General features: G+C 39.3%; 1 protein-coding gene across 13 annotated transcripts in view; it reads left to right on the forward strand.

Moving 5' to 3' along the window:
• PCNX1 (pecanex 1) overlaps positions 1-20,768 on the forward strand; it is a 196,746-nt gene that overhangs the window by 154,305 nt on the left and 21,673 nt on the right. For all 13 annotated transcript variants that reach the window (XM_054530275.2, XM_054530277.2, XM_054530281.2 and 10 more), the window contains 3 exons: positions 5,772-6,025; positions 8,399-8,629; positions 20,426-20,526. In XM_054530275.2, the coding sequence (XP_054386250.2) occupies positions 5,772-6,025; positions 8,399-8,629; positions 20,426-20,526 (586 nt within the window). The remainder of the gene's footprint in view (positions 1-5,771; positions 6,026-8,398; positions 8,630-20,425; positions 20,527-20,768) is intronic.

Consider the following 20,768-nt stretch of genomic DNA (forward strand, 5'->3'; position numbering starts at 1 on the left):
TCTGCTACCTTTTGAATTTGTTTGCTCTTGCTTCTCTAGTTCTTTTAATTGCGATGTTAGGGTGTTGCTTTTAGATCTTCCCTGCTTTCTCTTGTGGGCACTTAGTGCTATAAATTTCTCTCTAAACATTGCCTTAGCTGTGTCCCAGAGATTCTGGTACGTTGTGTCTTTGTTCTTACTGGTTTCAAAGCACTTATTTCTGTCTTCATTTTGCTATATATATCCAGTAGTCATTATGGTAGTCATTCAGGAGCTGGTTGTTCAGTTTCACAATTAAAAAAAAAAAAGACTTTAGAAGTTTCTTCTAGAAATTTCTAATTCGTTGTAGCACATGGAGAAAAAAGCTATATTTCTCCAGGCTTTTAAAAAACTAATGTAATACTGATATCAAAATGCGACTAAGTGGGTCAGACACAGTGGCTCACGCCTGTAATCCCAACACTTTGGGAGGCTGAGGCGGGTGGATCACCTGAGGTTTGGAGTTCGAGACCAGCCTGACCAACATGGCGAAACCCGGTCTCTACTAAAAATACAAAAAAAAATTAGCCAGGCATGGTGGTGGGCACCTGTAATCCCAACTACTCAGGAGGCTGAGGCAGGAGAATCGCTTGAACCCAGGAGGTGGAGGGTGCGGTGAGCAAAGTTTGCGCCACTGCACTCCAGCTTGGGTGACAGAGCGAGACTCCATCTCAAAAAATATATATATGTGTATATATATGTATGTATATGTATGTATCTGTGTACGTATATATGTATTTGTATGTATACGTATATATGTATGTATATGTATATATATGTATACATACATATACTGTGTGAATCCGTCCAGTCCTGGACTCTTTTTGGTTGGTAGGCTTTTTAGGTTTCTATGTACGTGTGTGTGTGTGTGTGTGTGTGTGTGTGTGTATGTATATAAAAATATATATACATATATTTTTGCATCTATAGTCACAAGCAAAATTATAGTTATTTTTTATGTGAACATATACATATATGCATTTTATATACATTATATATTATATACTTATATACATACATATATGTATATATACACATACGTACATATATGTATGTATACATTTTGTATACATGTATATAAGTTCACATAAAAAATAACTATAGTTTAATTTTGCTTGTGACTATAGATGCAATTGCAAAGTAAGCAGAAACTAGCAGTCCTTTTTTATAAGTGCCTATATTAGTCTGTTCTCACACTGCTGATAAACACATACTCGAGACTAGGTAATTTATAAAGAAAAAGAGATTTAATGGACTTACAGTTCCACATGGCTGGGGGGGCCTCCCAGTCATGGCAGAAGGTGAAAGGCATATCTTACATGGCAGCAGGCAAGACAGAATAAGAGCCAAGCAAAAGGGGAAACACCTTATAAAACCATCAGATCTCTTGAGACTTACTACCACGAGAACAGTATGTGGGAACTGCCCCCCATGATTCAGCTATCTCCCACCAGATCCCTCTCACAATTATGGAATCATGGTAGCTACAATTCAAGATGAGATTTGGGTGGGGACACAGCCAAACCATATCAGTATCTCTAAAAAAATTGAACCATTTTTCATTTTTAAAGTCAATTTAAATATTAGCAAATTAATTGAATTCTATTTTAAAAGGTCACTGCAGTAAAACATGATCCTCTCAAAAGATGTCAGAAAACATTTGATTAAATTTCATTTCTATTATTGGTTTAAAAGACACTTTATAATATTGCGTATGTTCTTATTATGTTGAAAAACATGTATATGTATTACTGGCATACCTTGGAGATATTGCATGTTGGGTTCAGACCACTGCAGTAAAGTAAGTATCGCAGTAAAGCAAGTCACACAAATTGCTTGGTTTTCCACTGCATATAAAAGTTATGTTTACATTATATGGTAGTGTATTAAATGTGCAATAGCATTATGGCTAAAGAAAGAATGTACTACATATCTTAATTTTTAAAATTTACTGCTAAAAAATGCTAAGGATGATCTGAGCCTTCAGTGAGTTGTAATCTTTTTGCTGATGGAGGGTCTTGCCTCGATGTTGATGGCTGCTAACTGGTCAGGTTGGTGATTGCTGAAGGTTGGGGCAGCTTTGGTAAGATCTTAAAATCAGACAACAATGAAGTTTGCTACATTTATTGATTCTTTGTTTCGTGAAGGATTCCTCTGTAGCATGCGATGCTGTTTAATAGCATTTACCCATAGTATGATTTCTTTCAAAATTGGAGTCAGTGCTCTCAAACTTTGCTATTGCTTTATTAATCAAGTTTATGTAATACTATAAATCCTTTGTTGTCATTTTAACCAAGGCTCACAACATCTTCACTTAGGAGTCAATTTCTTCTCAAGAAACTGCTTTCTTAACCATAAGAAACAACGCTTCATCTCTTTACGTTTTATCAGGATATTATAGCAATTCTACCACATCCTTCAGATTTCACTTCTAATTCTGCTTCTCTTGCTATTCCTGCCATATCTGCAATTACTTCCACCACTGAAGTCTTGAAACCCCACAAAGTCATCCATGAATCAACTTATTTCAAATTCCTATTAGTGTTGACATTTTGACCTCCTCCCATGAATCATGAATGTCCTTACTGGCATCTAAAATGGTGAATCCTTTCCAGGAAGTTGTCAGTTTACTTTGCCCAGAGTCATCAGAGGAATCCCTCTGTGGCAGCTATAGCCTTACCAGATTTATTTCCTAAGTAATAAGACTTGACAGTTGCAATTATTTCTTGATGTACAGACTGCAGAATGGATGTTGTGTTAGCAGGCAACACTGATGTCCTTGTACATTTCCATCAGAGTTCTTGGGTGATCAGGTGCATTGTCAATGAGTAGTAATATTTGGAAAGGAGTCCTTTTTTTGGAGCAGAAGGTCTCAACAGTAGGCTTATAATATCCAGTAAACCATGCTGTAAACAGATGTGCTGTCATCCAGTCTTTGTTATTCCATTTATAGTGTACAGTTAGAGGAAATTTAGCATAATTCTTAAAGGTTCTAGCATTTTTGGAATGGTAAATGAGCATTTCACCTTAAACTTAGCAGCTGCGTTAGACCCTATCAAAGAGAGTCAGCCTGTCCTTTGAAGATGTGAAGCCAGGCATTGACTCCTCTCTAGCTGTGAAAGTCCCAGATGGCATCTTCTTCCCGTGTAAGGATGTTTAGTCTATTTTGAAAATCCGTTGTAGTAGTGTAGCCACCTTCATCAATGATCTTAGCTAGATCTTCTGGATAACTTGCTGCAGCTTTAACGTCAGCACTTGCAGCTTCACCTTGCAGTTTTATGTTATGAAGACAGCTTCTTTCCTTAAACCTCATGACCCAATCTCTACTAGCTTCCAACTTTTCTTCTGCAGCTTGCTTGCTTCTCAGCCTTCATAGAATTGTAGAGAGTTAGAGCTTTGCTCTGGATTAGGCTTTGGCTTAAGGGAATGTTATAGTTGGTTTGATCTTCTCTCCAGACCACTCAAACGTTCTCCATATCAGCAATAAGGCTTTTTTGCTTTCTTATCTTTTGTTCACTGAAGTAGCACTTTTAATTTTCTTCAAGAATGTTTCCTTTGCATTCACAACTTGGCTATTTGGTGCATGAGGCCTAACTTTTGGCCCATCCTGGTGATATGGTTTGGATTTGTGTCCCTGCCCAAATCTCATGTTGAATTGTAATACCCAGTGTTGGAGGAGGGTTTGGTGGGGCGTGATTAGATCGTGGGGGTGGATTTTCCCCTTGCTGTTCTCGTGATAGTGAGTCCTCATGTGATCTGGTTGTTTAAAAGTGGGTAGCACCACACCCTTAACACTATTCCTTCTGCTCCAGCATGTAAAACGTGCCTGCTTCCCCTTCACCTTACACCGTGATTATGTTTCCTGAGGCCTACCCAGCCACACTTCCTGTACAGTCTGCAGAACTGTGAGCCAATTAAACCTCTTTTCTTTACAAATTACCGTCTCAGGTAGTTCTTTATAGCAACACGAGAATGGACTAATGCATTTGGCTTTTGACATGCCTTCCTTACTAAGCTTCCTTATTTGTAGCATTTGATTTGAAGTGAGACATGCAACTGTTTCTTTCACTTAAACACTTAGAGGCCATTGTAGTGTTATAAATTGCCCAAATTTCAATATTGCTGTGTCTTAGGGAATAGGAAGGCCTGAAGAGGAAGAGATGGAGGAATGGCTGGTTAGTGGAGCAGTCAGAGTTCATACACCATTTGTCAATTTAAGTTTGCCGTCTTATATGGGCATAACTTGTGGTACTCCAAAGTACTTAGAACACTAACATTAAAGATCACTGATCACAAATCACCATTATACATACAACAAAATGTTTGAAATATTGAGAGAATTACCAAAATGTGATCCAGAAACAGGAAGTGAGCACATGCTGTTGGAAAAGTGGTACCAATAGATTTGCTTGACACGAGGTTGTCAAAAACCTTCAATTTGTAGATATCACAGTGCCTTCAAAGAGCAGTAAAGCAAAGTACAATAAAACAAGGTATGCCTGTATATTTTTAGGGAGTATCATATAAAATGGTCACCCACAGCATGTATTCCTATCAGTGTCAGGTTCAAGTTAAGGGTTTTTCTTGTCAACCCTATGTAACATTATTATGGAAGTGTTGGTGACAGTTATTAAACAATAAAATGAAATAATGGAATTATTGAGGGCTATAGAGTGCTAAACAGCACAGCTCCTTAGCTTGGCTATAAAAACCTTTTAGCCTTATCTTTCATTGTACCACCACCACCATCAGCTGGGACTAGGTGTCATGGTATCAGTTTCTCTCAAAGCAGTGGTTTTCAGACATGGATGGTGTATGTATTAATATTACTTTTAAAGACAAAAATTATTGTGCAGCCTGATTTCTGTACAGTTAAGTATGATTACTTTATAGTCTTTACATAATATAAGGAATTTACAAATTGAGCTGAAACAAGACCACAGAACAAAATAAAAATTAACATTAGTGTAACATGATATTTTGCTGGCACTAGATTGCTATGGGTCTCATTCTGTATTTAATCTGTTTTTGTATTTTTACTTCAATAACATTCCACTGGTTTTTGTATTTTTAAAATTAACTCAGACCTTCAGGAGATATGCCTTTACTCTTTGGTCCTTCGTTTGATACAAATACAATTGTAAACCCATTTGAAACATTTAGAAATCAGTAAGTCAAAATTAAAGTTACTTTACCACATGAATTATCAGACCCGTAGTGTGAGTGTGGTGGCTCATGCCTGTAATCCCAGTGCTTTGGAAGGCTGAGGCAGGCAGATCACAAGGTCTGGAGTTAAGACCAACATGGTGAAACCCCGTCTCTACTAAAAATACAAAAATTAGCTGGGCCTGGTGGCGCATGCCTGTAATACCAGCTCCTCTGGAGGCTAAGGCAGGAAATTACTTGAACCAGGACCCGGGAGGCAGAGGTTGCAGTGGGCTGAGATCACGCCACTGCACTCCAGCCTGGGCTACAGAGGGAGACTCTGTCTCGAAACAAACAAACAAAAAAACCGTAGTGTGCTAATGCGGATGCACATCGTGTTTTTGCAGGATATGAATATAGAATATGCGTGATTTCTGGAGTTTGCTACAATTCCTTAATGAATATTCTAAGGCAAATCCATCACATACTTTCAATTGCAATAAAATATGTATTTTTTTCTAAATCTTATGTGTCCTTGCATTCATTTTTCCCACTGTCTGGTTTTTCCCCTTTGTAAAGGTCTCTCTCTCTCTCTCTCTCTGTCTAAGGTACCTACTGTCAACAACGGGAAGTGGAGGCCATTACTGAAGGTGTAGAGGAAGATGAAGGATTTTGCTGTTGTGAACCTGGCCATATTCCTCACATGCTTTCATTTAATGCTGCATTTAGCCAGCGATGGCTAGCTTGGGAAGTGATAGTCACAAAGTATATTCTGGAGGGTTATAGCATCACTGATAATAGTGCTGCTTCTATGCTTCAAGTCTTTGATCTTCGGAAAGTACTCACCACTTACTATGTCAAGGTAGGAGTATGTGCCTACTTAGATCTTCAGCTAATCAGAGTTTTTTCTTGGGAATGACATATATATAAGTATATATATATGTATATGCTTTTTTAAACTTATGCTTTGCTTCCAAGTACTTATTTAAATTCTCTAGGATCCAGAATACTCCATAAAAATAAACTACTAACGTCTTCCTTTCTCTTTGTTTACTGGAATTCATTCCATCCATTCATTAATAATAATAGCTAGACATTTGCAGCTTGTGTTTTAGCTTGTGCTAAAGAATATGTACACACAAATGTGCATACACATGTGTATCTTACTTAATACTGTAAAGAAGTATTTCCCTATTTTACAAATAACTTAAGGATCAGAAGTTAACTTGCCCAAGATCCTCTAACAAGTAGAGTTTGGGGCTTAAAACCCAGGCTTGTCTGACTCTTGAGCCCTTGCTCTTGACCACTGCTTTGCACTGCTTTCATTCAACAAACTGAATAAAAGTATTGCAAAATTCAAGAGGTCCCCAAGACCACCCTCACTTCTGACATCAGCTGTAATTTTGGGGTCCCCAAGACCACTCATAGGGTCAGTAAGTTGCTAGAAACACCCACGGAACTCAGTAAAGTTGTCATACTCACATTACACTCCTGTTATTACAGTAGAAGGACACAGATTAAAATCAGCCAAAGGAAGAGATACATAGGATATTGTCCAGAGACACCAAGTCAGGGAGCTTCCAGTTGTCCTTTCACAGTAGAGTTGTGCAGATGCCTGTTTCTCCCAGCAGTGAAGCATGGCTGTACTCACGGGGTGTTGTCCACCAAGGAAGCTTGCTCAAGCTTGATGTCCTGTCACGTAGGCATGGTTGACCATCCACATGGCCAACATAAGTCTCCAGGACGTCCAGAGGTCATGCTGATACTGTGTGGCTCTAGGTCCCCAGCTGAACAAAGACTCTTTAACGGGAAGGGCATCCCAAGGCTGAGAGGTTACCCCCTAGAACCCAAGGGTAAAGGCCAAACCCCTGGTTGGGCAAGGTTAATCCTTTACTGCACAAGATACTCTTATTTTTGCTAAAGAGTTTACAGAAATACAGTATGGTTTTCACTTAGGGGCTTCCAGGTGAAGCCAGTATTTTAAAGAAGGAAATGTGTGCTAAGCTTTAATAACCAACATCTGAATTTTTCACATCGTTTTTTCTTCTCTTTTTTTTTTTTGAGACAGGGTTTCATTCTGTTGCCCAGGCTGGAGTACAGTGGCATAATCGTAGCTCACTGCAGCCTTGACCTCCAGGGCTCAAGCAATACACCCACCTTAACCTCCTGAGTAACTGGGACTACAGGTGCATGCCACCACACCCAGCTAATTTTTAATTTTTTTGTAGAGATGAGGTTTCACTGTGTTGCCCAGGCTCTCAAACTCTGGGCTCAAGTAGTTCTCCCACCTTGGCCTCCCAAAGTGCTGGGGTTATAGGCGTGAGCCACCATCCCCAGCCTGAAATTTTCATATCTTATGTTGTTACCTCTCCTCACCACCTTATTTGCTGATTGGGATGAACATTGAGCCTTCCATTTTATGTTTGGCTTAACCTAACCTCAGGAAGCTAGAGATTGATTTCACAATATTTTTTACTTGTATGTGCGTGTGGCATTTTCTATCTCTAGTTCTAAATATATATCTCTATAACTTGGCCTAGGACCACCAGATGGCCTTAATAACTCTCTATGAGAAATTATTCAAAATAAATGCAGCACAGTAAAGTTTTTTTTACCTCTTTTGAAATATTCTAAGTTCAAAAGCTGTAAAATCCATAGATTAGGGCCAGGCGCGGTGGCTGATACCTGTAATCCCAGCACTTTGGGAGGCCAAGGTGGATGGACCACTTGAGGTCAGGAGTTCAAGACCAGCCTGGCCAACATGGTGAAAACCCATCTCTGCTAAAAATACAAAAACTATCTGGGTGTGGTGGCGGGCGCCTGTAGTCCCAGCTGAGGCATGAGAGTTGCTTGAACCCAGGAGATAGAGGTTGCAGTGAGCCAAGATTATGCCACCACACTCTAACATGGGCGACAGAGTAAGACTCTGTCTGTAAATAAATAAATAATAAAATAAAATAAATAGAATTGTTTTGAAGTTGCTTTGTTGAATTTATGGTTGTGATTTTACAGTATTAGATGTTTTTTCATCCAGTAAGGCCTGAGGTATATTATTATAGTATTCTTAAAATATATATGTAGAATATTGAGGGGGAATAAAATACTTTTTAGTCAGACTAAAAAGTATTTTACTATTTATCATTATAAATAATTGGAATTTATTTCATTGAGGAATCTGAGTTAATTGAAATTGTAATTTAATCTGAATTCTTTTTTTTTGTCTTGTCCATGTTAGGGTATCATTTATTATGTTACAACCTCTTCTAAGCTAGAGGAGTGGCTAGCTAATGAGACAATGCGGGAAGGACTTCGTCTATGTGCTGATCGCAATTATGTCGATGTGGACCCGACCTTTAATCCAAACATTGATGAAGACTATGACCACCGACTGGCAGGCATATCTAGGGAGAGTTTCTGTGTGATTTACCTCAACTGGATAGAGTACTGCTCTTCCCGAAGAGCAAAGGTAGAGTTTATTTCATTGACAACTCTTTGAATCGAGGTTTTTCCAAAGATGCAAAGAATGTCCCTGTTCTTATGAGGTCAGTTTTTCAAGACCTTCCTCTTTCTGATCTTCTGGTTAAGATAACCTAACTGGTTCATTATAGTTGGGCCAAACCAGCTCTGCCAAAACAGGTTAAAGGAAGTGGCCTCCCTCTTTCTTTCATTTGCAGTGTCCCAGTCTCACTGTCCAGGTAGCACCTCCTCCACCCTGGGCATGCACAGGCATGCTCATACATTCACATTCCATGCATTACCCTCCAAAATCTAGTCCTTAAGAAATTCTACCTCTGTCTGCCACACTTAAGGATAATTAAATGTCTTTGTCCCAAATACAAAGTCTAGACCAGTGCTGGCTAATAGACTTTCTGCAGTGTTGGAAATGTGCTGTCACTGCCACATGTGGCTGTGAAACACATGAAATGTGGCTAGTACAACTAAAAAGCTGAATTGTAAATTTTATTTCAGTTTAACTGATTTAAATTTAAGAGCCCATATAGCTAGTGACTATCATATTGGACTGTGTGCATCTCGACCATTGATTTTCAAATGTTAATGTGAGTAAAAAAGACATAGGAACTTGTAAAAATGCAGATTCCTGGGCCCCACCTGCAAGACTCTGATCTAGGTCTAGGCTGAGGATCACCCTAGGTGATTTTAATTCTGGTGGTTCCCAATCCACACATTAGGATAACATGTCTTATCCCAAAAGTAAGATGAGTTAGGGACTTCAGCAACTACGGCTTCCTTCTGGGTCTCATGATTTTTGTGGTAGTATCACACCCCTGGTCAGACTCCATGTAACATAATTGCAGTGCCAAGGCCTGTGATTACAAAGCTAATTCCTACTACCACTGCTGCTTTTTAAGCAAAAGCCTTGTGTAGTTGAACCACCAGTGTTGTATGTACAGATGTACCTGCTATCATGGAGCAGTGTGAGCTACCTTGACAACTGGTGCCTTCGTCATGGTCTAGGAGGTGCATACCGACCATCTTCACATTTAGCACTTGGTTTACTCCTTCCTTTGCCACCACTTAGAGTAAGACAGCCATCATATCAGCCTCTTTTTACTCCATCAGTAAGAACAGGAGCATCTTGTACTTCCTCTCTGAGCAGTGGCCTTTGAGCTTTTATACTAGATGTGCAGTATATACTGAGCAGAGTAGTATATCTTAAGGGATAGTGAGTTGGATAAAATAACCTCACAAAAGGCTCAGAATACCAGCAGACAGTGGCTAGAAATAGAGGACCTCAAAGCTAAACTTCTTTCTTCCAAACATATAGTAAATAGTTTTATTTTTTCATAAATTAAATAAAATACTTTGCATACTGTTCTCAAATCCTTGAACTGACTTTTGTTGGGGAGAGTAATGGGAACAGTCATATTATTCTATAGCTCTTCTTTGGCTTAGATGATATTGGCTATTTTGTTGCGATTTAATCATGATGTTTTGGGCTAGGAGTTCACAGTCTACCCACTCAGGAACAGGGTTCCATCCTACCTTAAGGACCTTTCTCTTAGAGGTTATTGCTGAAGTCATGAACATGGCTCAAGGAAGTCCTCCTGATTGGTAATAAATCATATATTCAAAAGGTTTACCTCTAAACTTGGGTATCCCCAGTCTCATCAGGCAGCTTATTTCACTAATCCTGGTCTGTTTTGTTTTCTGCTCTTACAATCTGTTTAGGAGAAAATTATCAGTTGTATTTTTCCAGCTATATAGTCTTCCCATCTGCTCTAGTTTTTCTTTTAAGTTGAACAAGATTATCTTCATCTCCTTAAGATCTTGCATGCTATTCCCTGAATCAGCATTCCCAGAATAACCTTTTCCTGGGGACATTAATCAGGCCAGACTTGCTGACTCCAAGCTGTAGTGCCCTCATCTGAATGTTTAAAAGCTGCCTCAGACCCTTCTTCCATAGTTTCCTTTCAAGATAGTGTAAGATTGATCCTGAACTAACTGCATTAAAATTACCTTCAATGGGAAAATGAAAAGATTCATCTCAGTTTCTTTCTCCTACTTTTCAAACGATAAGTATTTCTTTCACTTTGTTGTTAGTATTAGCAAGAATTCTTGGTGAGAATTTCTAATGCAATTTAGGGAGTAGGGCACACGCCTTCTCCAACAGTAACAAAATAGTGCTACCAGGCTTGAACTAATTTTTTTCTTTCAGCAAATTAAAGATGTTGCTATACTGTCTTCTGGCTTGCATTGTTTCTGATGAGAAGTCTGCTGTCATTCTTTTCTTTGTTCCTCTGAAAAAAAATGGTAGGTACAATATAATATCTTTTTTCACTGGCTGCTTTTAAGATTTTCTCTTTATTACTGGTTTTAAGCAATTTAAATATGATGTGCCTTAGTGTAGTTTTCTCATGTTTCTTTTTTTATTATTATTATACTTTAAGTTCTGGGATACATGTGCAGAACACACAGGTTTGTGGCATGAGTATACACATGCCATGGTGGCTTGCTGCACCCATCAACCTGTCATCTACATTAGGTATTTCTCCTGAGCTATCCCTCCCATAGCCCCCCACACCCCGACAGGCCCCGGTGTGTGATGTTCCCCTCCCTGTGTCCATGTGTTCTCACTGTTCAACTCCCACTTATGAGTGAGAACATGCAGTGTTTGGTTTTCTGTCCCTGTGTTAGTTTCCAGCTTCATCCATGTCCCTGCAAAGGACATGAACTCATCCTTTTTTATGGCTGCATAGTATTTCATGTTATATATGTGCCACATTTTCTTTATCTAGTCTATCATTGATGGGCATTTGGGTTGGTTCCAAGTCTTTGCTATTGTGAACAGTGCTGCAATAAATATACGTGTGCATGTGTCTTTATAGTAGAATGATATATAATCCTTTGTGTATATACCCAAAATGGGATTGCTGGGTCAAATGGCATTTCTGGTTCTTGATCCTTGGGGAATCGCCACTCTATCTTCCACAATGATTGAACTAATTTACACCCCCACCAACAATGTAAAAGCGTTCCTATTTCTTCACATCCTCTCCAGCACCTGTTGTTTCCTGACTTCTTAATGATTGCCATTCTAACTGGAGTGAGATGGTATCTCATTGTGGTTTTGATTTGCATTTCTCTAATGACCATTGATGATGAACTTTTTTTCACGTTTGTTAGCCACATAAATGTCTTCTTTTGAGAAGTGTCTGTTCATATCCTTTACCCACTTTTGGATGGGGTTTTTTTTTTCTTGTAAATTTAAGTTCCTTGTAGATTCTGGATATTAACCCTTTGTCAGATAGGTAGATTGCAAAAATTTTCTCCCATTCTGTAGGTTGCCTGTTCACTCTGATGATAGTTTCTTTTGCTGTACAAGCTCTTTAGTTTAATTAGATCCCATTTGTCAGTTTTGGCTTTTGTTGCCATTGCTTTTGGTGTTTTAGTCATGAAGTCTTTGCCCATGCCTATGTCATGAATGGTATTGCCTAGTTTTTCTTCTAGGGTTTTTATGGTTTTAGGTCTTACATTTAAGTCTTTAATCCGTCTTGAGTTAATTTTTGTATAAGGTGCAAGGAAGGGGTCCCGTTTCAGTTTTCTGCATATGGCTAGCCAATTTTCCCAACACCATTTATTAAATAGGGAATCCTTTCCCCATTGTCTTGTTTTTGTCAGGTTTGTCAAAGATCAGATGGTTGTAGATGAGTGGCATTATTTCTGAGGCCTCTGTTGTGTTCCATTGATCTATATATCTGTTTTGGTACCAGTACCATGCTGTTTTGGTTACTGTAGCCTTGTAGTAGAGTTTGAAGTTAGCTTTATTCTTTTTGCTTAGGATTGTCTTGGCTATGCGGGCTCTTTTTTTGATTCTATAGGAAATTTAAAGTAGTTTTTTCTAATTCTTAGAAGCAAGTCCGTGGTAGCTTGATGGGGATAGCATTGAATCTGTAAATTACTTTGGGCAGTATGGCCATTTTCACAATATTGATTCTTCCTGTCTATGATCATGGAATGTTTTTCCATTTGTTTGTGTCCTCTCTTATTTCCTTGAGCAGTGGTTTGTAGTTCTCCTTGAAGAGGTCCTTCACATCCTTGTAAGCTGTATTCCTAGGTATTTTATTCTCTTTGTAGCAATTGTGAATGAGAGTTCACTCATGATTTGGCCCTCTGTCTGTTATTGCTGTATAGGAATGCTTGTGATTTTTGCACATTGATTTTTTATCCTGATACTTTGCTGAAGTTGCTTATCAGCTTAAGGAGATTTTGGGCTGAGACAATGGGGTTTTCTAAATCTACAGTCACTTCATCTGCAAACAGAGACAATTTGACTTCCACTCTTCCTATTTAAATACCCTTTATTTCTTTCTCTTGGCTGATTGCCCTGTCTAGAACTTCCAATACTGTGTTGAGTAGGAGTGGTGAGAGAGGGCATCCTTGTCTTGTGCCGGTTTTCAAAGGGACTGCTTTCAGTTTTTGCCCATTCAGTATGATATTAGCTGTGGGTTTGTCATAAATAGCTCTTATTATTTTGAGATAAGTTCCATCAATATCTAGTTTATGGAGAGTTTTTAGCATGAAGGGCTGTTGAATTTTATTGAAGGCCTTTTCTGCATCTATTGAGATAATCATGTGGTTTTTGTCATTGGTTCTGTTTATGTGATGGATTACGTTTATTGATTTGCATATGTTGAACCAGCCTTGCATCCCAGTGATGAAGCCAACTTGATCATGGTGGATAAGCTTTTTGATGTGCTGCTGGATTCTGTCTGCCAGTATCTTATTGAGGGTTTTCTCATTGATGTTCATCAGGTATATTGGCCTGAAATTTTCTTTTTTTGTTGTGTCTCTGCCAGGTTTTGGTATCAAGATGATGCTGGTCTCATAAAATGATTAGGGAGGAATCCCTCTTTTTCTGTTTGGAATAGTTTCAGAAGGAATGGTACCAGCTCTTCTTTGTACCTCTGGTAGAATTCAGCTGTCAGTCCGTCTGGTCCTGGGCTTTTTTTGGTTGGTAGGCTATTAATTTCAGAACTTGTTATTGATCTATTCAGGGATTCGACTTCTTGGTTTATACTTGGGAGGGTGTGTGTGTCCAGAAATCTATCCATTTCTTCTAGACCTTCTAGTTTATTTGCATAGAGGTGTTTATAGTATTCTCTGATGGTAGTTTGTATTTCTGTGGGATCAGTGGTGATATCCCCTTTACCATTTTTATTGTGTCTATTTGATTCTTCTCTCTTTTCTTCTTTATTAATCTAACTAGCAGTCTATCTATTTGTTGATCTTTTCAAAAAACCAGCTCCTGGATTCATTTTTTGAAGGGTTTTGTTATGTCTCTATCTCCTTCAGTTCTGCTCTGATCTTAGTTATTTCTTGTCTTCTACTACCTTTTGAATTTGTTTGCTCTTGCTTTTCTAGTTCTTTTAATTGTGATGTTAGGGTGTTGATTTTAGATCTTTCCCACTTTTTTCTGTGGGCATTTAGTGCTATAAATTTCTCTCTAAACATTGTTTTAGCTGTGTCTCAGAGATTCTGGTATGTTGTGTCTTTGTTCTCATTGGTTTCAAAGCACTTATTTATTTCTGCCTTGATTTCATTATTTACCCAGTAGTCACTCAGGGGCAGGTTTTTCAGTTTCCATGTAGTTGTGCAGTTTTGAATGATTTTCTTAATCCTGAGTTCTAATTTGATTGCACTGTGGTCTGAGAGACCGTTTGTTTTGATTTCTGTTCTTTTGCATTTGCTGAGGAGTGTTTTACTTTCAATTATGTGGTCAATTTTAGAATAAGTGCAATGTAGTGCTGAGAAGAATGTATATTCTGTTGATTTGGGGTGGAGAGTTCTGTAGACGTCTATTAGGTCTGCTTGGTCCAGAGCGGAGTTCAAGTCCTGAATATCCTTGTTAATTTTCTATCTCGTTGATCTAATATTGACAGTGGGGTGTTAAAATCTCCCACTATTATTGTGTGGGAGTCTAAGTCTCTTTGTAGGTCTCTAAGGACTTGCTTCAGTAATCTGGGTGCTCCTGTATTGGGTGCATATATATTTAGGATAGTTGGCTCTTCTCGCTACATTGATCCCTTTACCATAGCTTTTCTTTGTCTTTTTTGATCTTTGTCGGTTTAAAGTCTGTCTTATCAGAGACTAGGATTGCAACCCCTGCTTTTTTTTTTTTTTTTTTTTTGCTTTCCATTCACTTGGTAAATATTCTTCCATCCCTTTATTTTGAGCCTATGTGTGTCTTTGCACATGAGATGGGTCTCCTGAATACAGCACACCGATGAGTCTTGACTCTATCCAATTTGCCAATGTGTGTCTTTTAATTGGGGCATTTAGCCTGCTTACATTTAAGGTTAATATTGTTATATGTGAATTTGATCCTATCATTATGATGTTAGCTGGTTGTTTTGCCCATTAGTTGATGCAGTTTCTTCATAGTGTCAATGGTCTTTACAATTTGTTAAATTTACAGTACCAGTGGCTGGTACTGGTTTTCCCTTTCCATATTTAGTGCTTCCTTCAGGAGCTCTTGCATGGTGGTGACAAAAATCTCTCAGCATTTGCTTGTCTGTAAAGGATTTTATTACTCCTTAGCTTATGAAGCTTAGTTTGGCTGGATATGCAATTCTGGGTTGAAAATTCTTTTCTTTAAGAATGTCGAATACTGGCCCCCACTGTCTTCTGGCTTGTACGGTTTCTGCCGAGAGATCCGCTATTAGTCTGATGGGCTTCCCTTTGTGGGTAATCCGACCTTTCTCTCTGGCTGCCCTTAACATTTTTTCCTTCATTTCAACCTTGGTGAATCTGACGATTATGTGTCTTGGGGTTGCTCTTCTTGAGGAGTATCTTTGTGTTGTTCTCTGTATTTCCTGAATTTGAATGTTGGCCTGTCTTGCTAGGCTGTGGAAGTTCTAGATAATAATCCTGAAGAATGTTTCCAAGTTGATTTCATTCTCTGCATCACTTTCAAGTACACTAATCAAATGTAGGTTTGGTCTTTTCACATAGTCCCATATTTCTTGGAGGCTTTGTTCGTTCCTTTTCATTCTTTTTTCTCTCATCTTGTCTTCATGCTTTATTTCATTAAGTTGATCTTCAATCTCTGATATCCTTTCTCCTGCTTGATCGATTCGGCTATTGATACTTTTGTATGCTTCACAAAGTTCTCATGCTGTTTTTCAGCTCCATCAGGTCATTTATGTTCTTCTCTAAACTGGTTATTCTAGTTAGCAATTCCTCTGACCTTTTTTCAAGGTTCTTAGCTTCCTTGCATTGGGTTAGAAGATGCTCCTTTAGCTTGGAGGAGTTTGTTATTACCCATGTTCTGAAGCCTACTTCTGTCAATTTGTCAAACTCATTCTCCATCTAGTTTTGTTTCCTTGCTGGCGAGGAGTTGTGATCCTTTGGAGGAGAAAAGGCATTCTGGTTTTTGGAATTTTCAGCCTTTTTGCACTGGTTTTTCCTCATCTTCGTGGATTTATCTACCTTTGGTCTTTGATGCTGGTGACCTTCGGATGGGGTTTCTATGTGGACGTCCTTTTGGTTGATGATGATGCTATTCCTTTCTGTTTGTTAGTTTTCCTTCTAACAAGCCCCTCTGCTGCAGGTCTGCTGGAATTTGCTGGAGGTCCACTTCAGACCTTGTTTGCCTGGGTATCACCAGTGGAGGCTGCAGAACAGCAAAGATTGCTGCCTGTTCCTTCTTCTGGAAACTTCGTCCCAGAGGGGCACTCGGCAGGTGCCAGTCAGAGCTCTCCTGTATGAGGTGTCTGTCGACCCCTGCCGGGAGGTGTCTCCCAGTCAAGACGCACAGGGGTCAGGGACCCACTTGAGGAGGCAGTCTGTCCCTTAGCAGAGCTGGAGTGCTGTGCTGGGAGATCCGCTGCTCTCTTCAGAGCCAGCAGGCAGCGACATTTAAGTCTGCTGAAGCTGTGCCCACAGCCACCCCTTCCCCCAGGTGCTCTGTCCCAGGGAGATGGGAGTTATATCTATAAGCCCCTGACTGGGGCTGCTGCCTTTCAGAGATGCCCTGCCCAGAGAGGAGGAATCTAGAGAGGCAATCTGGCTACAGTGGCTTTGCTGAGCTGCGGTGGGCTCTGCCTGGTTCGAACTTCCTGGCAGCTTTGCTTACACTGTGAGGGGAAAACCGCCTACTGAAGCCTCAGTAATGGCAGATGCCCTTTCCCCCACCAAGCTTGAGCATCCCAGGTCAACTTCAGACTGCTGTGCTGGCAGCAAGAATTTCAAGCCAGTAGATCTTAGCTTGCTGGGCTCTGTAGGGGTGGGATCCACTGAGCTAGACCTCTTGGCTCCCTGGCTTCAGCCCCCTTTCCAGGGGAGTGAACGGTTCTGTCTCGCTGGCGTTCCAGGCGCCACTGGGGTATGAAAACTGGCAGCTAGTTCAGTGTCTGACCAAATGGCTGCCCAGTTTTGTGCTTGAAACCCAGGGCCCTGGTGGTGTAGGCACGCAAGGGAATCTCTTGGTCTGTGGGTTGTGAAGACCATGGGAAAAGCATAGTATCTGGGCCAGAATGCACTGTTCCTCACGGCACAGTCCATCACAGCTTCCCTTGGCTAGGGGAGCAAGTTCCCCAACCTCTTGCGCTTCCCAGGTGAGGCAACACCCCACCCTGCTTCGGCTTGCCCTCTGTGGGCTGCACCTACTGTCTAACCAGTACCAATGCGATGAGCAGGGTACTTCAGTTGGAAATGCAGAAATCACTTGCTTTCTGCCTTGATGTTGCTGGGAGCTGCAGACCGGAGCTGTTCATGTTCGGCCATCTTGCCAGCCACCTGTTTCTTGTTCTTGAAGTTCATTGAGATTCTTGAATCTGTAAGTACATAATTTTTTTCAGATTTGGAAACTTTTCATGATTTAAAAAAATCTATTAAAGACATGCTTTATTAATACAAACACACACAAACTATAAAGGACTAAGAAATATAAATATCTGTGTCATAAGCAAACATTCAGGATCGACAGAATGATCAAAGGTGACTGCAACAAACTGGATTCCTATCTATGGTGGAGGGGGGACCCCAGCTGTAACAGCTTTTCCAATTCTCTCTCCCATCCAGAACCATGAGAGGCACGCCATTTGAGGGGAGGTGGGCAATCTGATGCTCCTCAGACAGGTCAAAATTCTCAAAGTCTATAGGATTAAAAAGTCTATAGGATTAAAAGGGGAGCATTTTTCTACTTCTGGATAGGTGTCATCGAGGCAGGAATAGAGGTGGTTTTAGCTTTAACAGTCTTCTCAGTCATAAGGCCCAGACCCCAGCTTCAGCCCATCCTTAGGAGCCACACAGGTGCCTGGTTCTCTGTTTTCCTTATCAATAAGGATCAGAGTACTTATTCTGGATTACTCCAAGACTCTCCCTCCACCATTATTAAAAATAGTTTTTTCTGTTTTCCTCTACCCCTTTTGCAGGAACTCCAATTATATTTATATTAGGCTGCTTGATTGTCCTACAGCTCCCTGATGCCCTGTTCATTTCAGTCTTTTTCCTCTCTGTATTTCATTTTGCATAGTTTCTATTGCTAAGTTTTTGAGATCATTTATCTTTTCTTCTGAATTAATATACCAGTAATCCCATTCAGTATATTTTTTATCTCAGACATTGCTTCATTTTGTGTCTAGAAGTTTGATTTGGGTCTTTTTTACAAATCTTCCATGTCTCATTCAGCATGCTCAGTCATTCCTCTGCCTTCTTGAGCTTATGGAATATAGTTAAAATAGTTGTTTTAATATCCTTCTGGGTTAAGCCTAACATCAGTGTCAGTTGTGGGTCAGTTTTGATTGAGTGGTTAATTGGTTGTTATTATGGGTCCTATTTTCCTGCTACTTGCATGCCTGTCAATTTTTTATTAGATGCCAGTCTTTATGAATTTTACTCTCAAGGGTGCTGGGTATTTCTGTATTCCTGTAAATAATTCTTGAACTTTGTTTTGTGACACAGTTAAATTCTTTGGGGACAGTTTGATCCTTTCAGGGCTTGCTTTGGAGGGACCAGAGCAGCTGTTAATCTGGGGCTAATTCTTCCCCATGACCAAGACAATGCCATCCTGAGTGTTCTAGCCAGTCCCAAGGTTTTCTGCTGTTCCTTTGTATTCCGTTCAGATGATTCTTTTCTCAGCCTAGGGTCCTCTTTGTGTGTGCTGATCAGCACTCTGCTGCAGATCTCCGAGTTCCCTCGCCTCCCTCTCTCAGTAGCTCTCTCTACCACTCTACCCTGTGAGCTCCAGCTGACTCAGAGGCCTCTGGCTCAATTTGTGCTCCCCTTTCTTGTGCTGTGGTCTGGAAACTCTCTAGGTAATAAGCTCAGTCAGTTGTAGAGCTACCTCGTTTGTTTCCTGTCTCTCAGGGACCGGTGTCCAGTGTCTGAAAACTGTTGTGTCATGTATTCTGCCCAGTCTTTGGCTGTTTCAGCTAGGGGGGTAAATATGCTCTCTATTGAATCATCTTGGCTGAGGTAAATCTGAATTAAAAAAAAAATTTCTCATCACAGAAACAATACATTTTTAGTCTAGAAAGTTGACAGGGGAAGGGAGGTAGAGAAGAAGAAAAAAAGAATGAAGATCACCCGTCATTTGATCACCTTCAACTTCAAGTCTACACCCATTCTCTTTTATTTTTCTTTTGTATTTTAAACTAGTGCTCTCATACTCATTTATTTACTGTTTTGTAACCTGGACCCAAATTTTTTTTCAAAATGCCTACTTGATGAAACTAGAGTACGTGCTGTAAGAGGTAATATGTCTTTAGAAACAATCTAATTGGCAAGCAACTGGGATATCTCTAACACAGTCGCCACTAACTAAATTATCAAGTTAATGATAATTAACCTATCAACAGTAAGTTAATATCTTAGACTGTTCCCCTATTGTATTTATAAGTTAATGGTTTATAAAGCAAAAATAAATATCATTGGCAAAGTTAGAATAATTAAGCTAATTATTAGCCTGTATCATTGATTCTTCACCTTTAGCATGTATTAGAATCACCTGGAGAGTGATTGCTTGACCCCACCTCCAGAATTTGATTTCAGAGATCTGGAGTGGCCAGAGATTTGCATTTCTAACAAGTTTCCAGGTGATGATGATACTGCTGGTCTTAGGACTATACTTTGAGAAGCACTGCCCTAGATTATTTTTTGGTAACTGAGATACTACCAAGATTTTCTTTAGTATTATGTAAGGTAATCAGTGCTTATTATTTGGGCTTTCTCAGAGGGAGAAACAGAGGAAAGTTACCAGCTTCTTTCAATTGTAAGGTATGTAATTGTTAAAAAATAAAAAGTTTGAGGGGAAACAATATTTTATGAATATCAACTTGATTTTCTTTACTACGTTTATAGTCACTAATAGGCTAACTCACCTGCCACTAACAGCCTGCTTGTCAAGTTATGGTCAAAAATAAGTAGTTAAGAAAAAGAAAAAAAGAAATAAGTAGCTGATAGATAGAAATATTGTATTTTCAGGAGAGGGTGATATCAATAATCCCAGTAAGTACTTTGAAATCTTTAGCTAAAATCCTATTATTTTATAATAGAGTCAGGTTTTTTTTGTTTTATTATGTTCCATTATTATGAAATTATAGATTTTATTTAAGGATTCCAAAGAAACTCCCCATACACATTCATGCTTCATTTCATACAGTTTTATTAAGTTTATTTTGAGGAGATAGAAATTATGTACTCTTTGAATTCTTTATCATTTCGCTATATTATTTAGATTTATGATTTGTTAAATACTTACATACCTTTCTGATAACTAATGTTTTTTGTTTTTTTAAAGCCTGTGGATGTGGACAAAGATTCATCCCTAGTGACTCTCTGTTATGGACTCTGTGTTCTGGGACGGAGAGCTTTGGGGACTGCATCCCATCATATGTCCAGGTAAAGAAGGCATTTCTATTCTGAGGTAGAGAGTATGGGAAGCTCTATAACCTAAATCTAAAATCATTTTTCATGGACACATGCATTCTATGCTAATTTATTGTAAAGTCTTTTTAGGTTTTATATTTCTATACATCATCTTCTTGAACATAGGTGAGCTGTCCTAACTGGTTAACAGAACTGGTTTTTAAAATTCACACATATGTGGGTAGCCACTGATAATGAGAATATAATGAATTTAA

This window comes from Pongo abelii, chromosome 15, assembly GCF_028885655.2.
Source record: "Pongo abelii isolate AG06213 chromosome 15, NHGRI_mPonAbe1-v2.0_pri, whole genome shotgun sequence".
NCBI classification, from domain to species: Eukaryota; Metazoa; Chordata; class Mammalia; order Primates; family Hominidae; genus Pongo; species Pongo abelii.